Below are 21,953 nucleotides of genomic sequence, written 5' to 3'. Positions count from 1 at the left end.
GGCAGAAGGGGGTCTGCTGGCTCCGCAACAGGGGTCCTGTGTGGAGAAACCCAAGGGGATGGAGCGGCCAGAGGGCATGCTGTGGGAAGCAGCAGGGCCAAGGTCACCCGTGCAGCCACAAACCTGAAGAAGAGCCTGGCACAGGACCAGGCAGAGCCTGCAGGCAGTCATACGGGAGCCCCGATACTACAGCCAGTAGGTGACCAGGGAGCGGGGGACAGCCAAGCAGCAGCAGCTGCTTTGCTCCCCGCTCAAAGCTACTGGCGCTCCCTCCAGCCACGGCAGCTGTAGGCTTGGGCTTGGCAACATGGCGCAGCTGTGAAAGCAGAGCAGCCTGGGGAAGCCCAGGAACTCCGCGGCATAAGCAAAGGCCCAAGCTCGTGGATCTGCCCTGACCCCCAGCTGGCCGTGAGAGTCCACTTTCAAGTTTGCTTGCGCCTCGTCCAGAAGCACCCGGGGTTCCCACCAGGAGCCGGCCTAAGGCATTCTCTGCTTCCAGGTGCCACCCCCAAGGCCCCGAGCCCTGCAATGACCTGCCTTCCCTTCTTCCACTCTGTCCTCATGCTTCTCTCAGAGCGGGCAGAGCTTCAGCCCTTTGCAGTGACCCTTTGTGCCCGACGTGGCAGCCCGCCTCCTTCGGCAGGTGCCGGGCGCGGACGTCCTTGCCTTGCACAGGAGACTGAAGTGGACTGGCGCGTGGTTAGCCGTGCAGACAGAAACACTTTATTGCGAGAAGTCAGCCAGCTTCATTCTGCCCTTGCGAGGAGCGCGGGCAGGACAGAGCAGGCCTTTGACACGGAGGTTGCCTTTGCTTCAGCAGGCATTGCCCCAGCGGGAAGCGGTGGTGGTGCGCTGCAGCCTGCCCTGGACCCTCTTCATCGTGCTGCTCCAAGCTGTTTCCCCCTTAGGTACTGCAGGAGCTCCTGCAGCCGAGTAAAGAAGTCCAGCAGCTTCTGGACTGGAAACGGGCAGGGTGTAAACCTGCCCGCTTCTGTTGGCCTTGGCCTTGGCCTTGGCCTCTGGACGGGGGTGTAGGTGAAGACCGGCTGTGGCCTTGCAGTAGTCGTTACTGCTGGGCGCAGGCCCATCTGCGCCAGGATCCAGTCGTAGAAGTGCTGGGTGGAGGTGTAGACGCCGGGCTTCCTTGCTCTCGCACAGCCCGTCCCCCAGCTGGTCACACCAACAAGCCAGAAGTAGTCCGCGCGCTTGTCTTGGCACACGAGAGGCCCACCGCTGTCCCCCTGCAGCGCAGGAGAGAGGATGAAGGGGTTGTTGGGTGGCCAGCGTCAGCCCGGTGGCGGGCTCCTTCTCTCTCACAGCACCTGCCAGAGCTGTATGGAGTGGCCAGGCAAGCTCTGTAGAAGCTTGCCTGGCAGGGGGCGGTGGGCTTGCAAGGCAGGGCTCGCTCTCACTGCGGCACGGTGATGCTGCAGGTGTAGGCAGACGGCTGTGTCAGGCTTGGGATGGTGGAGCTCTGGGCTGCCAAGGGCACCGGGTGGGCCTTCCAGGCAGAGTGTCAGGCCTCTGGGACAAGGCGGGCAGGCCCTGGGCAAGGGCCTTCCCGTGGGGAAGGGCGGGGGAAGGCCCTCATCGGTGGGGACCCAGCCATGGGAGTGTGAGTGGCCAGCAAAAGGCCGTGAGTGACGGCACACGTTTGGGCGGTTGTGGCGGGGCTGCCTGTGCTGCCGGGGCTTGGCTCGTAGCACACTCCTACCTGGCAGGTGTCGATGCCGCCCTGCGGGTAGCCAGCACAGATGTTGTGGGTGTGGATGGCCCCTCTGTACCACCCACTGCTGTTACAGACCCTGGCATCGATGAGGTGGACCTGGGCCTCCTGCAGCGCGTATGCCGATGCTCCAGCTGTGAAGAGCACAGAAAGGAATGAACACCCAGCAGCTCACTGCCAGTTCTCCTCCCCCTGTCTGGCGGGCTGAAGGCTTATCCCGGGGCTTGGCTTTGCATGCGGAGAGGCGTTGGACCGCTCTTTCCTTTCTGCCTTGCTCTGGGGGAATGGCTCAGGCCCATCTCCTTAAGAGGCATACGTCCCCACAGCCTGACTCTGGCTTTCGCCTCTGCCATCAGGAAGCGCAACCTGCCTCCCCAAGCTGGCCAAGCTTGCACTCGCGCCGCCACTAGGTTTTGGCAACTCACCTCTTGCATTCCTGGCACCCCAGCCACTGACGTAGCAGGCTGTCAGCTCTGAGACTCTCAGCGAGGCGTCAGGCACACAGGCAAGCTGTACGTAGCTGTTGCACTGGACAGGCTGGTCCAGTTCCAGCAAGGCAATGTTGTTCCTCTGCGTGACATTCCTGTAGTGCTGGTGAACCAGCAGCTGCCTGACGTTGCGCACCTGAGCCTCAGGGCCCAGCTGAGTCAGCTGGGTGACACCGAGCACCACGCGCAAGGCGGTGATGTACCTGCAAGGCAGATGGAGAGAGGGCTCAGAGGGAGCGCAGCCACATGCTGCAGCAGCCTGGCACTTGCCCTGCCTTCTGCTTGGCAAGGGAGAGAGGCAAGCAGCGCTAGGGAGGCTGCGACTGCCCTGGCGTGCCTTGGGCTCAAGCAGTGTCCAGCTGGAGGCTGCTGGCAAGCAGTGGCACGCGAGCCCAGCCTTCTCCTGCGCAAGCCTCTCGGCGGGGCTCCGGAGTGCCCAGGCACTGGGCGTATACTGCAGGGCAACGGGATGGCAGTAGCACATGCTCCTGCGCTCAGGGCACCTGCTAGTGTTGTGGGGCTAGCCCCGACCCCTGGTCCTCCTTACCTGACCTCGATGAAGCAGTGGGCTGCTGTGAGGACCCACTGTGGGCTGATGAGGGAGCCCCCGCAGATGTGCGCCGTGCCTCCTTCCAAGAGAGCCTGGATGCTGACGATCCAGGGCCAGGCCCCTGGCTGGGCATCTGTGCCACCCACGACGCGCGACATGCCGTAGTGCAAAGCCATGGGCCGAAGGCCGCAGCTCCCTCTGTAACCAGAAACTCCTTACTGTGCTGCTGGATGGCTTGCGCCGTTGCGGCTGAAGGCCAGCTGTCTTCCCTCCCCACACGGCATGGCCAGAAGGGCCGAGGAAACCCGTGGGGCGTGCGCCCGCTCCCCTCGCCCCGCTTTCTGCTTCAGCCCGTGGACCAGTTGTGCCGGCAGCCCAGGAGCTGGCAAGGAGCTGAGCCTCCCAGACGGCCTTCAAGAACCTGTGGGGTGGCCATGGGGGACAAGCAGGCCCCCTCCAGTGAAGCCCACAAGGGTTGCCCAAGCTCCCTCCCAGAGCCTGGGGCCACTTACCCACAGCTGTCCCACGTGCCGCGCACAGGACAGCACACGGCCAGCAGGACAATGAGGACATGCAGAAAATCCATCGCTGCCAGCGACATGTGGCAGTTGTAAGGACGAGGGCTTGTCGCCACCAGTACGGCTGCCGTCGTACTGCCCGCAGGATTCCCGTTGCCTGGGGTTCCCTTGGACGTGGGGCTGATGTCACAGAGTGCCCGGTTCCGGGTGCTGGGCGTGGTGGTGTCGGGGGGGTGGGGGTGGAGGGGGAGGGGAGGCAATAGGAGGGGTTCCAAGCAGGAGTGGAGGCAGAAGCTGGGATCGCACACCCCGACAGAGCCCCGTGCAATGCCCTGCTTGCGCTGCGCCATCAGGGTGGGCAGGCCCCGTGGCAGGCAGCGGCGCCTGGCTCCCAGCTCTGCCTGTTAACAGCTCACAGGACAAAAGCGAGCATGGCCTCGCAGCCTCTTTGCGAAGTTCCCTGCCGCCCTGCTCTCTGCAGCCCTGTGCCACCGTCTCCTTCCCAATAAAGAGACACCAGAGAGCGGGGCTACTACAGGCAGCACGCGCATGCCTGGGTGTCCAAGAGCCAATCTCTCTTACGGCTGCGGCCGGCAACAGTGCTGGGCAAGCCAAATAAGCCACGCGTACCCCAGCACTGTCAACCTTGCTGCACAAAGCACAGTGAAACGCAGGCGCAGCACAGTCCTGGCTGGCTATGTCAGCCACAGCAACGCCCTCTGGCAGGCTTCGTGTCCTTGCTGCCTATGAGCTCGATTGCGGTTCTGGGGGCACACCGAGCAGGGCACTTGTGGCAAGGACAAGCAAGGTGAAATTCTCGAGAGAGAAGGATGCTCCTGCTCTCAGCCGTACGTGCCATTGTTGTCCATGGCTTTGGTAAATCCTGCATCAGCCTTGTCTCGTGCGTCTGCCTTCTGCCGCTGTCTGGCGGAGCCTTGCTCACCTGCTGGAGTGCAGGAGAAAAGCAGGAGCCAGGCACGTGCATTACGGTTGCGCAGCAGGGCTAGGTCCCTGGAGGGTAGAGGGCAGTGGCTTGAAGGATGGCAGCCCCAAAGCTTGTGAGAGGTGCGGCAGCTCCCTGCTGCCATCCTGGCTTGTGTGGCGAGGCGTAAGGCACAGAGCGGAGGGAGCAACCGGGTCCCGAGGAGGAGGACCACGCAGGCTCTGCCTGAAAGCGGAAGAGCTGCTCTCAAGGCGCTTGAGGCGCAGCCCGGCTTCCTAGGCCCCAGAACCGGGCCTCCAAGCAAGCGGGCTCAAGGCTGCTTTGTGCTTTGAAAAGGGACCTGCTGCCGGCTCCCATGGGTCTGCTGAGAGCAGGCAGAAGGCGGCCTTGGAGAAGACAACTTGTGTGCTGGGGAAACTCTGCTCTTCCAGCACCATGTTTGGCAGGTGGCTAGCGGGGAATGCCGTCAGAGGTGGCCACGCTTCACAGCTGCTTGAAGGAAGAGCTTGGGGTGACTTGGAGGAGAGGACTCTGGCAGGGACAGCAGTAGCCAGGCAAGCCCGTCCAGTAATGGCACGCAAGTCCGAGGTGACCTAGCTAAGAGCACCCAAAGACCGCGTGTGTTGACAGATGGGGCAAACCTGGGAGCATGGCGGGGCAAAAGAAGCGGGGTTGGCCCCGTTTCTGGGAGGAGAGCAGGGCTGAGAAAGGGAGGAGCCAGGGAAGGTGAGGGGCACGTATAAGGATGGCAATTGGAGAGCAGGGGGGATCGAGGAGACTGTCACACAGAAGCAAAGTGCTGGCTGCTTCGCTTGCCTGAGCCCTGTGCCTGATCACCACAGAACCCGCTGGCCTCTTTTGGAGAGCCACCCCAAAGCCCTTCCTGTGTGGGACCACTCTGCACCTGCTGCGCGGTGGGTCCCCAGGCCTGGCTGCTAGCAAAGGCCGACGGCAAGACACGCCACAGGCAGCCAGCGCTTGGAAAGCCACAGTGTCTCGGGCCAGCTGCTGCTGGGAGCCCTGTGTGTGTGCGCAACTCACTAGTGAACCTGAAGCTGGACGAGGTGACAAGCAAGAGGGGAGAGAGAGCCTTTCAGGCATGTGGATGGCCTGTGGCTGCAGCCAACGTGCTTGCTCATCCCCAGCATCTCCACCTTGCAAGAGGACCAGGCCTGCCAGCCACTGGCCACCTCTCCACCTCCTGGAGGCAGGAAGGACTTGCAGGTGCTTGAGCATGCATGCCTGTGGTGACGCAAGTCGGTAGGGACTCCAAAACTCCCTATCTGCGTGGCTGGGTTCAGGCAAAATGGCTCTTCCTTGTTTTTAAGTATTGCTTATATATCTTAGATAGTACATGTGTCACATGCTGGTAGGCTTTCTGTCTTCTTTTTCTTCCTTGCTATTTGCTGTTGCTGCATGTGCCGGTATGCTGCGGTTTTATGTTCCGGGTTTTCACATGCTGTTCACATGCTTGACGTTTTTGTGGCTGTCTTAAAGGTACACGACTAAGCCTTCAAAGTCAACTTGCTCATGTGCAGACCCCTACATGTGCCCTCACCTAGGCACGCCCCCCCTGCGGGAGCTGCAGAAGGGCCTGCCTCTGAAGCTGTGTAGGACCGTCCTCCTCTTGCTCTGCGCTTGGTCCCCGGCAAGCCATGGTGCTGCAGCTCCCAGCTCTGTTCCCACCCATGGCTGCAGGGCACGCCTCCGGCTGAACTGGGATCTCTGGAAACAAGGGCATGCCCTTTGCTTCCTCTCGATCATGCAGTGAAAGGAACACTTATGGCTCTGCGGATGATGCTGGAGCATGCTCCCTCCCGGCACAAGTCCGGCTTTCTGTCAAGAGGCCTCAGGCGTACCTCGTACCACAGAGTGCAAGGTCCACTCCCCTGCACTCCTAGCAGGCTTGGTAACATCCCCTACACACAGCTTGCTCCCCCAGCACTGCCATAGTCAGAGGTGTCACCAAGCCGAAGGCGCCGCGGAGCTCTCAGGCTGAGCGTGGTCAGTTGTGGGCAGAAGGGGGTCTGCTGGCTCCGCAACAGGGGTCCTGTGTGGAGAAACCCAAGGGGATGGAGCGGCCAGAGGGCATGCTGTGGGAAGCAGCAGGGCCAAGGTCACCCGTGCAGCCACAAACCTGAAGAAGAGCCTGGCACAGGACCAGGCAGAGCCTGCAGGCAGTCATACGGGAGCCCCGATACTACAGCCAGTAGGTGACCAGGGAGCGGGGGACAGCCAAGCAGCAGCAGCTGCTTTGCTCCCCGCTCAAAGCTACTGGCGCTCCCTCCAGCCACGGCAGCTGTAGGCTTGGGCTTGGCAACATGGCGCAGCTGTGAAAGCAGAGCAGCCTGGGGAAGCCCAGGAACTCCGCGGCATAAGCAAAGGCCCAAGCTCGTGGATCTGCCCTGACCCCCAGCTGGCCGTGAGAGTCCACTTTCAAGTTTGCTTGCGCCTCGTCCAGAAGCACCCGGGGTTCCCACCAGGAGCCGGCCTAAGGCATTCTCTGCTTCCAGGTGCCACCCCCAAGGCCCCGAGCCCTGCAATGACCTGCCTTCCCTTCTTCCACTCTGTCCTCATGCTTCTCTCAGAGCGGGCAGAGCTTCAGCCCTTTGCAGTGACCCTTTGTGCCCGACGTGGCAGCCCGCCTCCTTCGGCAGGTGCCGGGCGCGGACGTCCTTGCCTTGCACAGGAGACTGAAGTGGACTGGCGCGTGGTTAGCCGTGCAGACAGAAACACTTTATTGCGAGAAGTCAGCCAGCTTCATTCTGCCCTTGCGAGGAGCGCGGGCAGGACAGAGCAGGCCTTTGACACGGAGGTTGCCTTTGCTTCAGCAGGCATTGCCCCAGCGGGAAGCGGTGGTGGTGCGCTGCAGCCTGCCCTGGACCCTCTTCATCGTGCTGCTCCAAGCTGTTTCCCCCTTAGGTACTGCAGGAGCTCCTGCAGCCGAGTAAAGAAGTCCAGCAGCTTCTGGACTGGAAACGGGCAGGGTGTAAACCTGCCCGCTTCTGTTGGCCTTGGCCTTGGCCTTGGCCTCTGGACGGGGGTGTAGGTGAAGACCGGCTGTGGCCTTGCAGTAGTCGTTACTGCTGGGCGCAGGCCCATCTGCGCCAGGATCCAGTCGTAGAAGTGCTGGGTGGAGGTGTAGACGCCGGGCTTCCTTGCTCTCGCACAGCCCGTCCCCCAGCTGGTCACACCAACAAGCCAGAAGTAGTCCGCGCGCTTGTCTTGGCACACGAGAGGCCCACCGCTGTCCCCCTGCAGCGCAGGAGAGAGGATGAAGGGGTTGTTGGGTGGCCAGCGTCAGCCCGGTGGCGGGCTCCTTCTCTCTCACAGCACCTGCCAGAGCTGTATGGAGTGGCCAGGCAAGCTCTGTAGAAGCTTGCCTGGCAGGGGGCGGTGGGCTTGCAAGGCAGGGCTCGCTCTCACTGCGGCACGGTGATGCTGCAGGTGTAGGCAGACGGCTGTGTCAGGCTTGGGATGGTGGAGCTCTGGGCTGCCAAGGGCACCGGGTGGGCCTTCCAGGCAGAGTGTCAGGCCTCTGGGACAAGGCGGGCAGGCCCTGGGCAAGGGCCTTCCCGTGGGGAAGGGCGGGGGAAGGCCCTCATCGGTGGGGACCCAGCCATGGGAGTGTGAGTGGCCAGCAAAAGGCCGTGAGTGACGGCACACGTTTGGGCGGTTGTGGCGGGGCTGCCTGTGCTGCCGGGGCTTGGCTTGTAGCATACTCCTACCTGGCAGGTGTCGATGCCGCCCTGCGGGTAGCCAGCACAGATGTTGTGGGTGTGGATGGCCCCTCTGTACCACCCGCTGCTGTTACAGACCCTGGCATCGATGAGGTGGACCTGGGCCTCCTGCAGCGCGTATGCCGATGCTCCAGCTGTGAAGAGCACAGAAAGGAATGAACACCCAGCAGCTCACTGCCAGTTCTCCTCCCCCTGTCTGGCGGGCTGAAGGCTTATCCCGGGGCTTGGCTTTGCATGCGGAGAGGCGTTGGACCGCTCTTTCCTTTCTGCCTTGCTCTGGGGGAATGGCTCAGGCCCATCTCCTTAAGAGGCATACGTCCCCACAGCCTGACTCTGGCTTTCGCCTCTGCCATCAGGAAGCGCAACCTGCCTCCCCAAGCTGGCCAAGCTTGCACTCGCGCCGCCACTAGGTTTTGGCAACTCACCTCTTGCATTCCTGGCACCCCAGCCACTGACGTAGCAGGCTGTCAGCTCTGAGACTCTCAGCGAGGCGTCAGGCACACAAGCAAGCTGTATGTAGCTGTTGCACTGGACAGGCTGGTCCAGTTCCAGCAAGGCAATGTCGTTCCTCTGCGTGACATTCCTGTAGTGCTGGTGAACCAGCAGCTGCCTGACGTTGCGCACCTGAGCCTCAGGGCCCAGCTGAGTCAGCTGGGTGACACCGAGCACCACGCGCAAGGCGGTGATGTACCTGCAAGGCAGATGGAGAGAGGGCTCAGAGGGAGCGCAGCCACATGCTGCAGCAGCCTGGCACTTGCCCTGCCTTCTGCTTGGCAAGGGAGAGAGGCAAGCAGCGCTAGGGAGGCTGCGACTGCCCTGGCGTGCCTTGGGCTCAAGCAGTGTCCAGCTGGAGGCTGCTGGCAAGCAGTGGCACGCGAGCCCAGCCTTCTCCTGCGCAAGCCTCTCGGCGGGGCTCCGGAGTGCCCAGGCACTGGGCGTATACTGCAGGGCAACGGGATGGCAGTAGCACGTGCTCCTGCGCTCAGGGCACCTGCTAGTGTTGTGGGGCTAGCCCCGACCCCTGGTCCTCCTTACCTGACCTCGATGAAGCAGTGGGCTGCTGTGAGGACCCACTGTGGGCTGATGAGGGAGCCCCCGCAGATGTGCGCCGTGCCTCCTTCCAAGAGAGCCTGGATGCTGACGATCCAGGGCCAGGCCCCTGGCTGGGCATCTGTGCCACCCACGACGCGCGACATGCCGTAGTGCAAAGCCATGGGCCGAAGGCCGCAGCTCCCTCTGTAACCAGAAACTCCTTACTGTGCTGCTGGATGGCTTGCGCCGTTGCGGCTGAAGGCCAGCTGTCTTCCCTCCCCACACGGCATGGCCAGAAGGGCCGAGGAAACCCGTGGGGCGTGCGCCCGCTCCCCTCGCCCCGCTTTCTGCTTCAGCCCGTGGACCAGTTGTGCCGGCAGCCCGGGAGCTGGCAAGGAGCTGAGCCTCCCAGACGGCCTTCAAGAACCTGTGGGGTGGCCATGGGGGACAAGCAGGCCCCCTCCAGTGAAGCCCACAAGGGTTGCCCAAGCTCCCTCCCAGAGCCTGGGGCCACTTACCCACAGCTGTCCCACGTGCCGCGCACAGGACAGCACACGGCCAGCAGGAAAATGAGGACATGCAGAAAATCCATCGCTGCCAGCGACATGTGGCAGTTGCAAGGACGAGGGCTTGTCGCCACCAGTACAGCCGCCGTCGTACTGCCCGCAGGATTCCCGTTGCCTGGGGTTCCCTTGGACGTGGGGCTGATGTCACAGAGTGCCCGGTTCCGGGTGCTGGGCGTGGTGGTGTCGGGCGGGTGGGGGTGGGGGGGGGAGGGGAGGCAATAGGAGGGGTTCCAAGCAGGAGTGGAGGCAGAAGCTGGGATCGCACACCCCGACAGAGCCCCGTGCAATGCCCTGCTTGCGCTGCGCCATCAGGGTGGGCAGGCCCCGTGGCAGGCAGCGGCGCCTGGCTCCCAGCTCTGCCTGTTAACAGCTCACAGGACAAAAGCGAGCATGGCCTCGCAGCCTCTTTGCGAAGTTCCCTGCCGCCCTGCTCTCTGCAGCCCTGTGCCACCGTCTCCTTCCCAATAAAGAGACACCAGAGAGCGGGGCTACTACAGGCAGCACGCGCATGCCTGGGTGTCCAAGAGCCAATCTCTCTTACGGCTGCGGCCGGCAACAGTGCTGGGCAAGCCAAATAAGCCACGCGTACCCCAGCACTGTCAACCTTGCTGCACAAAGCACAGTGAAACGCAGGCGCAGCACAGTCCTGGCTGGCTATGTCAGCCACAGCAACGCCCTCTGGCAGGCTTCGTGTCCTTGCTGCCTATGAGCTCGATTGCGGTTCTGGGGGCACACCGAGCAGGGCACTTGTGGCAAGGACAAGCAAGGTGAAATTCTCGAGAGAGAAGGATGCTCCTGCTCTCAGCCGTACGTGCCATTGTTGTCCATGGCTTTGGTAAATCCTGCATCAGCCTTGTCTCGTGCGTCTGCCTTCTGCCGCTGTCTGGCGGAGCCTTGCTCACCTGCTGGAGTGCAGGAGAAAAGCAGGAGCCAGGCACGTGCATTACGGTTGCGCAGCAGGGCTAGGTCCCTGGAGGGTAGAGGGCAGTGGCTTGAAGGATGGCAGCCCCAAAGCTTGTGAGAGGTGCGGCAGCTCCCTGCTGCCATCCTGGCTTGTGTGGCGAGGCGTAAGGCACAGAGCGGAGGGAGCAACCGGGTCCCGAGGAGGAGGACCACGCAGGCTCTGCCTGAAAGCGGAAGAGCTGCTCTCAAGGCGCTTGAGGCGCAGCCCGGCTTCCTAGGCCCCAGAACCGGGCCTCCAAGCAAGCGGGCTCAAGGCTGCTTTGTGCTTTGAAAAGGGACCTGCTGCCGGCTCCCATGGGTCTGCTGAGAGCAGGCAGAAGGCGGCCTTGGAGAAGACAACTTGTGTGCTGGGGAAACTCTGCTCTTCCAGCACCATGTTTGGCAGGTGGCTAGCGGGGAATGCCGTCAGAGGTGGCCACGCTTCACAGCTGCTTGAAGGAAGAGCTTGGGGTGACTTGGAGGAGAGGACTCTGGCAGGGACAGCAGTAGCCAGGCAAGCCCGTCCAGTAATGGCACGCAAGTCCGAGGTGACCTAGCTAAGAGCACCCAAAGACCGCGTGTGTTGACAGATGGGGCAAACCTGGGAGCATGGCGGGGCAAAAGAAGCGGGGTTGGCCCCGTTTCTGGGAGGAGAGCAGGGCTGAGAAAGGGAGGAGCCAGGGAAGGTGAGGGGCACGTATAAGGATGGCAATTGGAGAGCAGGGGGGATCGAGGAGACTGTCACACAGAAGCAAAGTGCTGGCTGCTTCGCTTGCCTGAGCCCTGTGCCTGATCACCACAGAACCCGCTGGCCTCTTTTGGAGAGCCACCCCAAAGCCCTTCCTGTGTGGGACCACTCTGCACCTGCTGCGCGGTGGGTCCCCAGGCCTGGCTGCTAGCAAAGGCCGACGGCAAGACACGCCACAGGCAGCCAGCGCTTGGAAAGCCACAGTGTCTCGGGCCAGCTGCTGCTGGGAGCCCTGTGTGTGTGCGCAACTCACTAGTGAACCTGAAGCTGGACGAGGTGACAAGCAAGAGGGGAGAGAGAGCCTTTCAGGCATGTGGATGGCCTGTGGCTGCAGCCAACGTGCTTGCTCATCCCCAGCATCTCCACCTTGCAAGAGGACCAGGCCTGCCAGCCACTGGCCACCTCTCCACCTCCTGGAGGCAGGAAGGACTTGCAGGTGCTTGAGCATGCATGCCTGTGGTGACGCAAGTCGGTAGGGACTCCAAAACTCCCTATCTGCGTGGCTGGGTTCAGGCAAAATGGCTCTTCCTTGTTTTTAAGTATTGCTTATATATCTTAGATAGTACATGTGTCACATGCTGGTAGGCTTTCTGTCTTCTTTTTCTTCCTTGCTATTTGCTGTTGCTGCATGTGCCGGTATGCTGCGGTTTTATGTTCCGGGTTTTCACATGCTGTTCACATGCTTGACGTTTTTGTGGCTGTCTTAAAGGTACACGACTAAGCCTTCAAAGTCAACTTGCTCATGTGCAGACCCCTACATGTGCCCTCACCTAGGCACGCCCCCCCTGCGGGAGCTGCAGAAGGGCCTGCCTCTGAAGCTGTGTAGGACCGTCCTCCTCTTGCTCTGCGCTTGGTCCCCGGCAAGCCATGGTGCTGCAGCTCCCAGCTCTGTTCCCACCCATGGCTGCAGGGCACGCCTCCGGCTGAACTGGGATCTCTGGAAACAAGGGCATGCCCTTTGCTTCCTCTCGATCATGCAGTGAAAGGAACACTTATGGCTCTGCGGATGATGCTGGAGCATGCTCCCTCCCGGCACAAGTCCGGCTTTCTGTCAAGAGGCCTCAGGCGTACCTCGTACCACAGAGCGCAAGGTCCACTCCCCTGCACTCCCAGCAGGCTTGGTAACATCCCCTACACACAGCTTGCTCCCCCAGCACTGCCATAGTCAGAGGTGTCACCAAGCCGAAGGCGCCGCGGAGCTCTCAGGCTGAGCGTGGTCAGTTGTGGGCAGAAGGGGGTCTGCTGGCTCCGCAACAGGGGTCCTGTGTGGAGAAACCCAAGGGGATGGAGCGGCCAGAGGGCATGCTGTGGGAAGCAGCAGGGCCAAGGTCACCCGTGCAGCCACAAACCTGAAGAAGAGCCTGGCACAGGACCAGGCAGAGCCTGCAGGCAGTCATACGGGAGCCCCGATACTACAGCCAGTAGGTGACCAGGGAGCGGGGGACAGCCAAGCAGCAGCAGCTGCTTTGCTCCCCGCTCAAAGCTACTGGCGCTCCCTCCAGCCACGGCAGCTGTAGGCTTGGGCTTGGCAACATGGCGCAGCTGTGAAAGCAGAGCAGCCTGGGGAAGCCCAGGAACTCCGCAGCATAAGCAAAGGCCCAAGCTCGTGGATCTGCCCTGACCCCCAGCTGGCCGTGAGAGTCCACTTTCAAGTTTGCTTGCGCCTCGTCCAGAAGCACCCGGGGTTCCCACCAGGAGCCGGCCTAAGGCATTCTCTGCTTCCAGGTGCCACCCCCAAGGCCCCGAGCCCTGCAATGACCTGCCTTCCCTTCTTCCACTCTGTCCTCATGCTTCTCTCAGAGCGGGCAGAGCTTCAGCCCTTTGCAGTGACCCTTTGTGCCCGACGTGGCAGCCCGCCTCCTTCGGCAGGTGCCGGGCGCGGACGTCCTTGCCTTGCACAGGAGACTGAAGTGGACTGGCGCGTGGTTAGCCGTGCAGACAGAAACACTTTATTGCGAGAAGTCAGCCAGCTTCATTCTGCCCTTGCGAGGAGCGCGGGCAGGACAGAGCAGGCCTTTGACACGGAGGTTGCCTTTGCTTCAGCAGGCATTGCCCCAGCGGGAAGCGGTGGTGGTGCGCTGCAGCCTGCCCTGGACCCTCTTCATCGTGCTGCTCCAAGCTGTTTCCCCCTTAGGTACTGCAGGAGCTCCTGCAGCCGAGTAAAGAAGTCCAGCAGCTTCTGGACTGGAAACGGGCAGGGTGTAAACCTGCCCGCTTCTGTTGGCCTTGGCCTTGGCCTTGGCCTCTGGACGGGGGTGTAGGTGAAGACCGGCTGTGGCCTTGCAGTAGTCGTTACTGCTGGGCGCAGGCCCATCTGCGCCAGGATCCAGTCGTAGAAGTGCTGGGTGGAGGTGTAGACGCCGGGCTTCCTTGCTCTCGCACAGCCCGTCCCCCAGCTGGTCACACCAACAAGCCAGAAGTAGTCCGCGCGCTTGTCTTGGCACACGAGAGGCCCACCGCTGTCCCCCTGCAGCGCAGGAGAGAGGATGAAGGGGTTGTTGGGTGGCCAGCGTCAGCCCGGTGGCGGGCTCCTTCTCTCTCACAGCACCTGCCAGAGCTGTATGGAGTGGCCAGGCAAGCTCTGTAGAAGCTTGCCTGGCAGGGGGCGGTGGGCTTGCAAGGCAGGGCTCGCTCTCACTGCGGCACGGTGATGCTGCAGGTGTAGGCAGACGGCTGTGTCAGGCTTGGGATGGTGGAGCTCTGGGCTGCCAAGGGCACCGGGTGGGCCTTCCAGGCAGAGTGTCAGGCCTCTGGGACAAGGCGGGCAGGCCCTGGGCAAGGGCCTTCCCGTGGGGAAGGGCGGGGGAAGGCCCTCATCGGTGGGGACCCAGCCATGGGAGTGTGAGTGGCCAGCAAAAGGCCGTGAGTGACGGCACACGTTTGGGCGGTTGTGGCGGGGCTGCCTGTGCTGCCGGGGCTTGGCTCGTAGCACACTCCTACCTGGCAGGTGTCGATGCCGCCCTGCGGGTAGCCAGCACAGATGTTGTGGGTGTGGATGGCCCCTCTGTACCACCCACTGCTGTTACAGACCCTGGCATCGATGAGGTGGACCTGGGCCTCCTGCAGCGCGTATGCCGATGCTCCAGCTGTGAAGAGCACAGAAAGGAATGAACACCCAGCAGCTCACTGCCAGTTCTCCTCCCCCTGTCTGGCGGGCTGAAGGCTTATCCCGGGGCTTGGCTTTGCATGCGGAGAGGCGTTGGACCGCTCTTTCCTTTCTGCCTTGCTCTGGGGGAATGGCTCAGGCCCATCTCCTTAAGAGGCATACGTCCCCACAGCCTGACTCTGGCTTTCGCCTCTGCCATCAGGAAGCGCAACCTGCCTCCCCAAGCTGGCCAAGCTTGCACTCGCGCCGCCACTAGGTTTTGGCAACTCACCTCTTGCATTCCTGGCACCCCAGCCACTGACGTAGCAGGCTGTCAGCTCTGAGACTCTCAGCGAGGCGTCAGGCACACAGGCAAGCTGTACGTAGCTGTTGCACTGGACAGGCTGGTCCAGTTCCAGCAAGGCAATGTCGTTCCTCTGCGTGACATTCCTGTAGTGCTGGTGAACCAGCAGCTGCCTGACGTTGCGCACCTGAGCCTCAGGGCCCAGCTGAGTCAGCTGGGTGACACCGAGCACCACGCGCAAGGCGGTGATGTACCTGCAAGGCAGATGGAGAGAGGGCTCAGAGGGAGCGCAGCCACATGCTGCAGCAGCCTGGCACTTGCCCTGCCTTCTGCTTGGCAAGGGAGAGAGGCAAGCAGCGCTAGGGAGGCTGCGACTGCCCTGGCGTGCCTTGGGCTCAAGCAGTGTCCAGCTGGAGGCTGCTGGCAAGCAGTGGCACGCGAGCCCAGCCTTCTCCTGCGCAAGCCTCTCGGCGGGGCTCCGGAGTGCCCAGGCACTGGGCGTATACTGCAGGGCAACGGGATGGCAGTAGCACGTGCTCCTGCGCTCAGGGCACCTGCTAGTGTTGTGGGGCTAGCCCCGACCCCTGGTCCTCCTTACCTGACCTCGATGAAGCAGTGGGCTGCTGTGAGGACCCACTGTGGGCTGATGAGGGAGCCCCCGCAGATGTGCGCCGTGCCTCCTTCCAAGAGAGCCTGGATGCTGACGATCCAGGGCCAGGCCCCTGGCTGGGCATCTGTGCCACCCACGACGCGCGACATGCCGTAGTGCAAAGCCATGGGCCGAAGGCCGCAGCTCCCTCTGTAACCAGAAACTCCTTACTGTGCTGCTGGATGGCTTGCGCCGTTGCGGCTGAAGGCCAGCTGTCTTCCCTCCCCACACGGCATGGCCAGAAGGGCCGAGGAAACCCGTGGGGCGTGCGCCCGCTCCCCTCGCCCCGCTTTCTGCTTCAGCCCGTGGACCAGTTGTGCCGGCAGCCCGGGAGCTGGCAAGGAGCTGAGCCTCCCAGACGGCCTTCAAGAACCTGTGGGGTGGCCATGGGGGACAAGCAGGCCCCCTCCAGTGAAGCCCACAAGGGTTGCCCAAGCTCCCTCCCAGAGCCTGGGGCCACTTACCCACAGCTGTCCCACGTGCCGCGCACAGGACAGCACACGGCCAGCAGGACAATGAGGACATGCAGAAAATCCATCGCTGCCAGCGACATGTGGCAGTTGTAAGGACGAGGGCTTGTCGCCACCAGTACGGCTGCCGTCGTACTGCCCGCAGGATTCCCGTTGCCTGGGGTTCCCTTGGACGTGGGGCTGATGTCACAGAGTGCCCGGTTCCGGGTGCTGGGCGTGGTGGTGTCGGGGGGGTGGGGGTGGAGGGGGAGGGGAGGCAATAGGAGGGGTTCCAAGCAGGAGTGGAGGCAGAAGCTGGGATCGCACACCCCGACAGAGCCCCGTGCAATGCCCTGCTTGCGCTGCGCCATCAGGGTGGGCAGGCCCCGTGGCAGGCAGCGGCGCCTGGCTCCCAGCTCTGCCTGTTAACAGCTCACAGGACAAAAGCGAGCATGGCCTCGCAGCCTCTTTGCGAAGTTCCCTGCCGCCCTGCTCTCTGCAGCCCTGTGCCACCGTCTCCTTCCCAATAAAGAGACACCAGAGAGCGGGGCTACTACAGGCAGCACGCGCATGCCTGGGTGTCCAAGAGCCAATCTCTCTTACGGCTGCGGCCGGCAACAGTGCTGGGCAAGCCAAATAAGCCACGCGTACCCCAGCACTGTCAACCTTGCTGCACAAAGCACAGTGAAACGCAGGCGCAGCACAGTCCTGGCTGGCTATGTCAGCCACAGCAACGCCCTCTGGCAGGCTTCGTGTCCTTGCTGCCTATGAGCTCGATTGCGGTTCTGGGGGCACACCGAGCAGGGCACTTGTGGCAAGGACAAGCAAGGTGAAATTCTCGAGAGAGAAGGATGCTCCTGCTCTCAGCCGTACGTGCCATTGTTGTCCATGGCTTTGGTAAATCCTGCATCAGCCTTGTCTCGTGCGTCTGCCTTCTGCCGCTGTCTGGCGGAGCCTTGCTCACCTGCTGGAGTGCAGGAGAAAAGCAGGAGCCAGGCACGTGCATTACGGTTGCGCAGCAGGGCTAGGTCCCTGGAGGGTAGAGGGCAGTGGCTTGAAGGATGGCAGCCCCAAAGCTTGTGAGAGGTGCGGCAGCTCCCTGCTGCCATCCTGGCTTGTGTGGCGAGGCGTAAGGCACAGAGCGGAGGGAGCAACCGGGTCCCGAGGAGGAGGACCACGCAGGCTCTGCCTGAAAGCGGAAGAGCTGCTCTCAAGGCGCTTGAGGCGCAGCCCGGCTTCCTAGGCCCCAGAACCGGGCCTCCAAGCAAGCGGGCTCAAGGCTGCTTTGTGTTTTGAAAAGGGACCTGCTCCCGGCTCCCATGGGTCTGCTGAGAGCAGGCAGAAGGCGGCCTTGGAGAAGACAACTTGTGTGCTGGGGAAACTCTGCTCTTCCAGCACCATGTTTGGCAGGTGGCTAGCGGGGAATGCCGTCAGAGGTGGCCACGCTTCACAGCTGCTTGAAGGAAGAGCTTGGGGTGACTTGGAGGAGAGGACTCTGGCAGGGACAGCAGTAGCCAGGCAAGCCCGTCCAGTAATGGCACGCAAGTCCGAGGTGACCTAGCTAAGAGCACCCAAAGACCGCGTGTGTTGACAGATGGGGCAAACCTGGGAGCATGGCGGGGCAAAAGAAGCGGGGTTGGCCCCGTTTCTGGGAGGAGAGCAGGGCTGAGAAAGGGAGGAGCCAGGGAAGGTGAGGGGCACGTATAAGGATGGCAATTGGAGAGCAGGGGGGATCGAGGAGACTGTCACACAGAAGCAAAGTGCTGGCTGCTTCGCTTGCCTGAGCCCTGTGCCTGATCACCACAGAACCCGCTGGCCTCTTTTGGAGAGCCACCCCAAAGCCCTTCCTGTGTGGGACCACTCTGCACCTGCTGCGCGGTGGGTCCCCAGGCCTGGCTGCTAGCAAAGGCCGACGGCAAGACACGCCACAGGCAGCCAGCGCTTGGAAAGCCACAGTGTCTCGGGCCAGCTGCTGCTGGGAGCCCTGTGTGTGTGCGCAACTCACTAGTGAACCTGAAGCTGGACGAGGTGACAAGCAAGAGGGGAGAGAGAGCCTTTCAGGCATGTGGATGGCCTGTGGCTGCAGCCAACGTGCTTGCTCATCCCCAGCATCTCCACCTTGCAAGAGGACCAGGCCTGCCAGCCACTGGCCACCTCTCCACCTCCTGGAGGCAGGAAGGACTTGCAGGTGCTTGAGCATGCATGCCTGTGGTGACGCAAGTCGGTAGGGACTCCAAAACTCCCTATCTGCGTGGCTGGGTTCAGGCAAAATGGCTCTTCCTTGTTTTTAAGTATTGCTTATATATCTTAGATAGTACATGTGTCACATGCTGGTAGGCTTTCTGTCTTCTTTTTCTTCCTTGCTATTTGCTGTTGCTGCATGTGCCGGTATGCTGCGGTTTTATGTTCCGGGTTTTCACATGCTGTTCACATGCTTGACGTTTTTGTGGCTGTCTTAAAGGTACACGACTAAGCCTTCAAAGTCAACTTGCTCATGTGCAGACCCCTACATGTGCCCTCACCTAGGCACGCCCCCCCTGCGGGAGCTGCAGAAGGGCCTGCCTCTGAAGCTGTGTAGGACCGTCCTCCTCTTGCTCTGCGCTTGGTCCCCGGCAAGCCATGGTGCTGCAGCTCCCAGCTCTGTTCCCACCCATGGCTGCAGGGCACGCCTCCGGCTGAACTGGGATCTCTGGAAACAAGGGCATGCCCTTTGCTTCCTCTCGATCATGCAGTGAAAGGAACACTTATGGCTCTGCGGATGATGCTGGAGCATGCTCCCTCCCGGCACAAGTCCGGCTTTCTGTCAAGAGGCCTCAGGCGTACCTCGTACCACAGAGCGCAAGGTCCACTCCCCTGCACTCCCAGCAGGCTTGGTAACATCCCCTACACACAGCTTGCTCCCCCAGCACTGCCATAGTCAGAGGTGTCACCAAGCCGAAGGCGCCGCGGAGCTCTCAGGCTGAGCGTGGTCAGTTGTGGGCAGAAGGGGGTCTGCTGGCTCCGCAACAGGGGTCCTGTGTGGAGAAACCCAAGGGGATGGAGCGGCCAGAGGGCATGCTGTGGGAAGCAGCAGGGCCAAGGTCACCCGTGCAGCCACAAACCTGAAGAAGAGCCTGGCACAGGACCAGGCAGAGCCTGCAGGCAGTCATACGGGAGCCCCGATACTACAGCCAGTAGGTGACCAGGGAGCGGGGGACAGCCAAGCAGCAGCAGCTGCTTTGCTCCCCGCTCAAAGCTACTGGCGCTCCCTCCAGCCACGGCAGCTGTAGGCTTGGGCTTGGCAACATGGCGCAGCTGTGAAAGCAGAGCAGCCTGGGGAAGCCCAGGAACTCCGCGGCATAAGCAAAGGCCCAAGCTCGTGGATCTGCCCTGACCCCCAGCTGGCCGTGAGAGTCCACTTTCAAGTTTGCTTGCGCCTCGTCCAGAAGCACCCGGGGTTCCCACCAGGAGCCGGCCTAAGGCATTCTCTGCTTCCAGGTGCCACCCCCAAGGCCCCGAGCCCTGCAATGACCTGCCTTCCCTTCTTCCACTCTGTCCTCATGCTTCTCTCAGAGCGGGCAGAGCTTCAGCCCTTTGCAGTGACCCTTTGTGCCCGACGTGGCAGCCCGCCTCCTTCGGCAGGTGCCGGGCGCGGACGTCCTTGCCTTGCACAGGAGACTGAAGTGGACTGGCGCGTGGTTAGCCGTGCAGACAGAAACACTTTATTGCGAGAAGTCAGCCAGCTTCATTCTGCCCTTGCGAGGAGCGCGGGCAGGACAGAGCAGGCCTTTGACACGGAGGTTGCCTTTGCTTCAGCAGGCATTGCCCCAGCGGGAAGCGGTGGTGGTGCGCTGCAGCCTGCCCTGGACCCTCTTCATCGTGCTGCTCCAAGCTGTTTCCCCCTTAGGTACTGCAGGAGCTCCTGCAGCCGAGTAAAGAAGTCCAGCAGCTTCTGGACTGGAAACGGGCAGGGTGTAAACCTGCCCGCTTCTGTTGGCCTTGGCCTTGGCCTTGGCCTCTGGACGGGGGTGTAGGTGAAGACCGGCTGTGGCCTTGCAGTAGTCGTTACTGCTGGGCGCAGGCCCATCTGCGCCAGGATCCAGTCGTAGAAGTGCTGGGTGGAGGTGTAGACGCCGGGCTTCCTTGCTCTCGCACAGCCCGTCCCCCAGCTGGTCACACCAACAAGCCAGAAGTAGTCCGCGCGCTTGTCTTGGCACACGAGAGGCCCACCGCTGTCCCCCTGCAGCGCAGGAGAGAGGATGAAGGGGTTGTTGGGTGGCCAGCGTCAGCCCGGTGGCGGGCTCCTTCTCTCTCACAGCACCTGCCAGAGCTGTATGGAGTGGCCAGGCAAGCTCTGTAGAAGCTTGCCTGGCAGGGGGCGGTGGGCTTGCAAGGCAGGGCTCGCTCTCACTGCGGCACGGTGATGCTGCAGGTGTAGGCAGACGGCTGTGTCAGGCTTGGGATGGTGGAGCTCTGGGCTGCCAAGGGCACCGGGTGGGCCTTCCAGGCAGAGTGTCAGGCCTCTGGGACAAGGCGGGCAGGCCCTGGGCAAGGGCCTTCCCGTGGGGAAGGGCGGGGGAAGGCCCTCATCGGTGGGGACCCAGCCATGGGAGTGTGAGTGGCCAGCAAAAGGCCGTGAGTGACGGCACACGTTTGGGCGGTTGTGGCGGGGCTGCCTGTGCTGCCGGGGCTTGGCTTGTAGCATACTCCTACCTGGCAGGTGTCGATGCCGCCCTGCGGGTAGCCAGCACAGATGTTGTGGGTGTGGATGGCCCCTCTGTACCACCCGCTGCTGTTACAGACCCTGGCATCGATGAGGTGGACCTGGGCCTCCTGCAGCGCGTATGCCGATGCTCCAGCTGTGAAGAGCACAGAAAGGAATGAACACCCAGCAGCTCACTGCCAGTTCTCCTCCCCCTGTCTGGCGGGCTGAAGGCTTATCCCGGGGCTTGGCTTTGCATGCGGAGAGGCGTTGGACCGCTCTTTCCTTTCTGCCTTGCTCTGGGGGAATGGCTCAGGCCCATCTCCTTAAGAGGCATACGTCCCCACAGCCTGACTCTGGCTTTCGCCTCTGCCATCAGGAAGCGCAACCTGCCTCCCCAAGCTGGCCAAGCTTGCACTCGCGCCGCCACTAGGTTTTGGCAACTCACCTCTTGCATTCCTGGCACCCCAGCCACTGACGTAGCAGGCTGTCAGCTCTGAGACTCTCAGCGAGGCGTCAGGCACACAGGCAAGCTGTACGTAGCTGTTGCACTGGACAGGCTGGTCCAGTTCCAGCAAGGCAATGTCGTTCCTCTGCGTGACATTCCTGTAGTGCTGGTGAACCAGCAGCTGCCTGACGTTGCGCACCTGAGCCTCAGGGCCCAGCTGAGTCAGCTGGGTGACACCGAGCACCACGCGCAAGGCGGTGATGTACCTGCAAGGCAGATGGAGAGAGGGCTCAGAGGGAGCGCAGCCACATGCTGCAGCAGCCTGGCACTTGCCCTGCCTTCTGCTTGGCAAGGGAGAGAGGCAAGCAGCGCTAGGGAGGCTGCGACTGCCCTGGCGTGCCTTGGGCTCAAGCAGTGTCCAGCTGGAGGCTGCTGGCAAGCAGTGGCACGCGAGCCCAGCCTTCTCCTGCGCAAGCCTCTCGGCGGGGCTCCGGAGTGCCCAGGCACTGGGCGTATACTGCAGGGCAACGGGATGGCAGTAGCACGTGCTCCTGCGCTCAGGGCACCTGCTAGTGTTGTGGGGCTAGCCCCGACCCCTGGTCCTCCTTACCTGACCTCGATGAAGCAGTGGGCTGCTGTGAGGACCCACTGTGGGCTGATGAGGGAGCCCCCGCAGATGTGCGCCGTGCCTCCTTCCAAGAGAGCCTGGATGCTGACGATCCAGGGCCAGGCCCCTGGCTGGGCATCTGTGCCACCCACGACGCGCGACATGCCGTAGTGCAAAGCCATGGGCCGAAGGCCGCAGCTCCCTCTGTAACCAGAAACTCCTTACTGTGCTGCTGGATGGCTTGCGCCGTTGCGGCTGAAGGCCAGCTGTCTTCCCTCCCCACACGGCATGGCCAGAAGGGCCGAGGAAACCCGTGGGGCGTGCGCCCGCTCCCCTCGCCCCGCTTTCTGCTTCAGCCCGTGGACCAGTTGTGCCGGCAGCCCAGGAGCTGGCAAGGAGCTGAGCCTCCCAGACGGCCTTCAAGAACCTGTGGGGTGGCCATGGGGGACAAGCAGGCCCCCTCCAGTGAAGCCCACA

At 62.4% G+C, this 21,953-nt stretch overlaps 4 protein-coding genes across 4 annotated transcripts; all 4 read right to left on the bottom strand.

Moving 5' to 3' along the window:
* On the bottom strand, positions 1 to 3,116 carry LOC129784773 (acrosin-like). The gene is made up of 4 exons (XM_055808700.1): positions 2,762 to 3,116; positions 2,134 to 2,417; positions 1,715 to 1,854; positions 1 to 1,241 (listed from the first exon to the last, which is right to left on the bottom strand). Exons 1-4 carry the CDS (start codon positions 2,938 to 2,940, stop codon positions 876 to 878), a joined length of 969 nt encoding a protein of 322 aa, XP_055664675.1. The 5' UTR covers positions 2,941 to 3,116; the 3' UTR covers positions 1 to 875.
* Positions 3,117 to 6,239: 3,123 nt separating this feature from the next.
* Positions 6,240 to 9,524, bottom strand: LOC129784771 (acrosin-like). Its single transcript, XM_055808698.1, has 4 exons — positions 9,001 to 9,524; positions 8,391 to 8,656; positions 7,954 to 8,099; positions 6,240 to 7,480 (listed from the first exon to the last, which is right to left on the bottom strand). Exons 1-4 carry the CDS (start codon positions 9,177 to 9,179, stop codon positions 7,115 to 7,117), a joined length of 957 nt encoding a protein of 318 aa, XP_055664673.1. The 5' UTR covers positions 9,180 to 9,524; the 3' UTR covers positions 6,240 to 7,114.
* A 3,402-nt stretch (positions 9,525 to 12,926) lies between these two features.
* On the bottom strand, positions 12,927 to 15,766 carry LOC129784779 (acrosin-like). Its single transcript, XM_055808718.1, has 4 exons — positions 15,241 to 15,766; positions 14,613 to 14,896; positions 14,194 to 14,333; positions 12,927 to 13,720 (listed from the first exon to the last, which is right to left on the bottom strand). Exons 1-4 carry the CDS (start codon positions 15,417 to 15,419, stop codon positions 13,355 to 13,357), a joined length of 969 nt encoding a protein of 322 aa, XP_055664693.1. The 5' UTR covers positions 15,420 to 15,766; the 3' UTR covers positions 12,927 to 13,354.
* A 2,952-nt stretch (positions 15,767 to 18,718) lies between these two features.
* On the bottom strand, positions 18,719 to 21,834 carry LOC129784770 (acrosin-like). The gene is made up of 4 exons (XM_055808697.1): positions 21,480 to 21,834; positions 20,870 to 21,135; positions 20,433 to 20,578; positions 18,719 to 19,959 (listed from the first exon to the last, which is right to left on the bottom strand). The coding sequence occupies exons 1-4, from the start codon at positions 21,656 to 21,658 to the stop codon at positions 19,594 to 19,596; spliced, it is 957 nt and encodes a 318-aa protein (XP_055664672.1). The 5' UTR covers positions 21,659 to 21,834; the 3' UTR covers positions 18,719 to 19,593.
* Positions 21,835 to 21,953: the final 119 nt, after the last annotated feature.

The sequence above is a fragment of the Falco peregrinus genome, chromosome 6, assembly GCF_023634155.1.
Source record: "Falco peregrinus isolate bFalPer1 chromosome 6, bFalPer1.pri, whole genome shotgun sequence".
Lineage (NCBI taxonomy): Eukaryota > Metazoa > Chordata > Aves > Falconiformes > Falconidae > Falco > Falco peregrinus.
The sequence above is the reverse complement of the archived record's forward strand: the minus strand, read 5'-3'. Positions and strand labels throughout refer to the sequence as shown.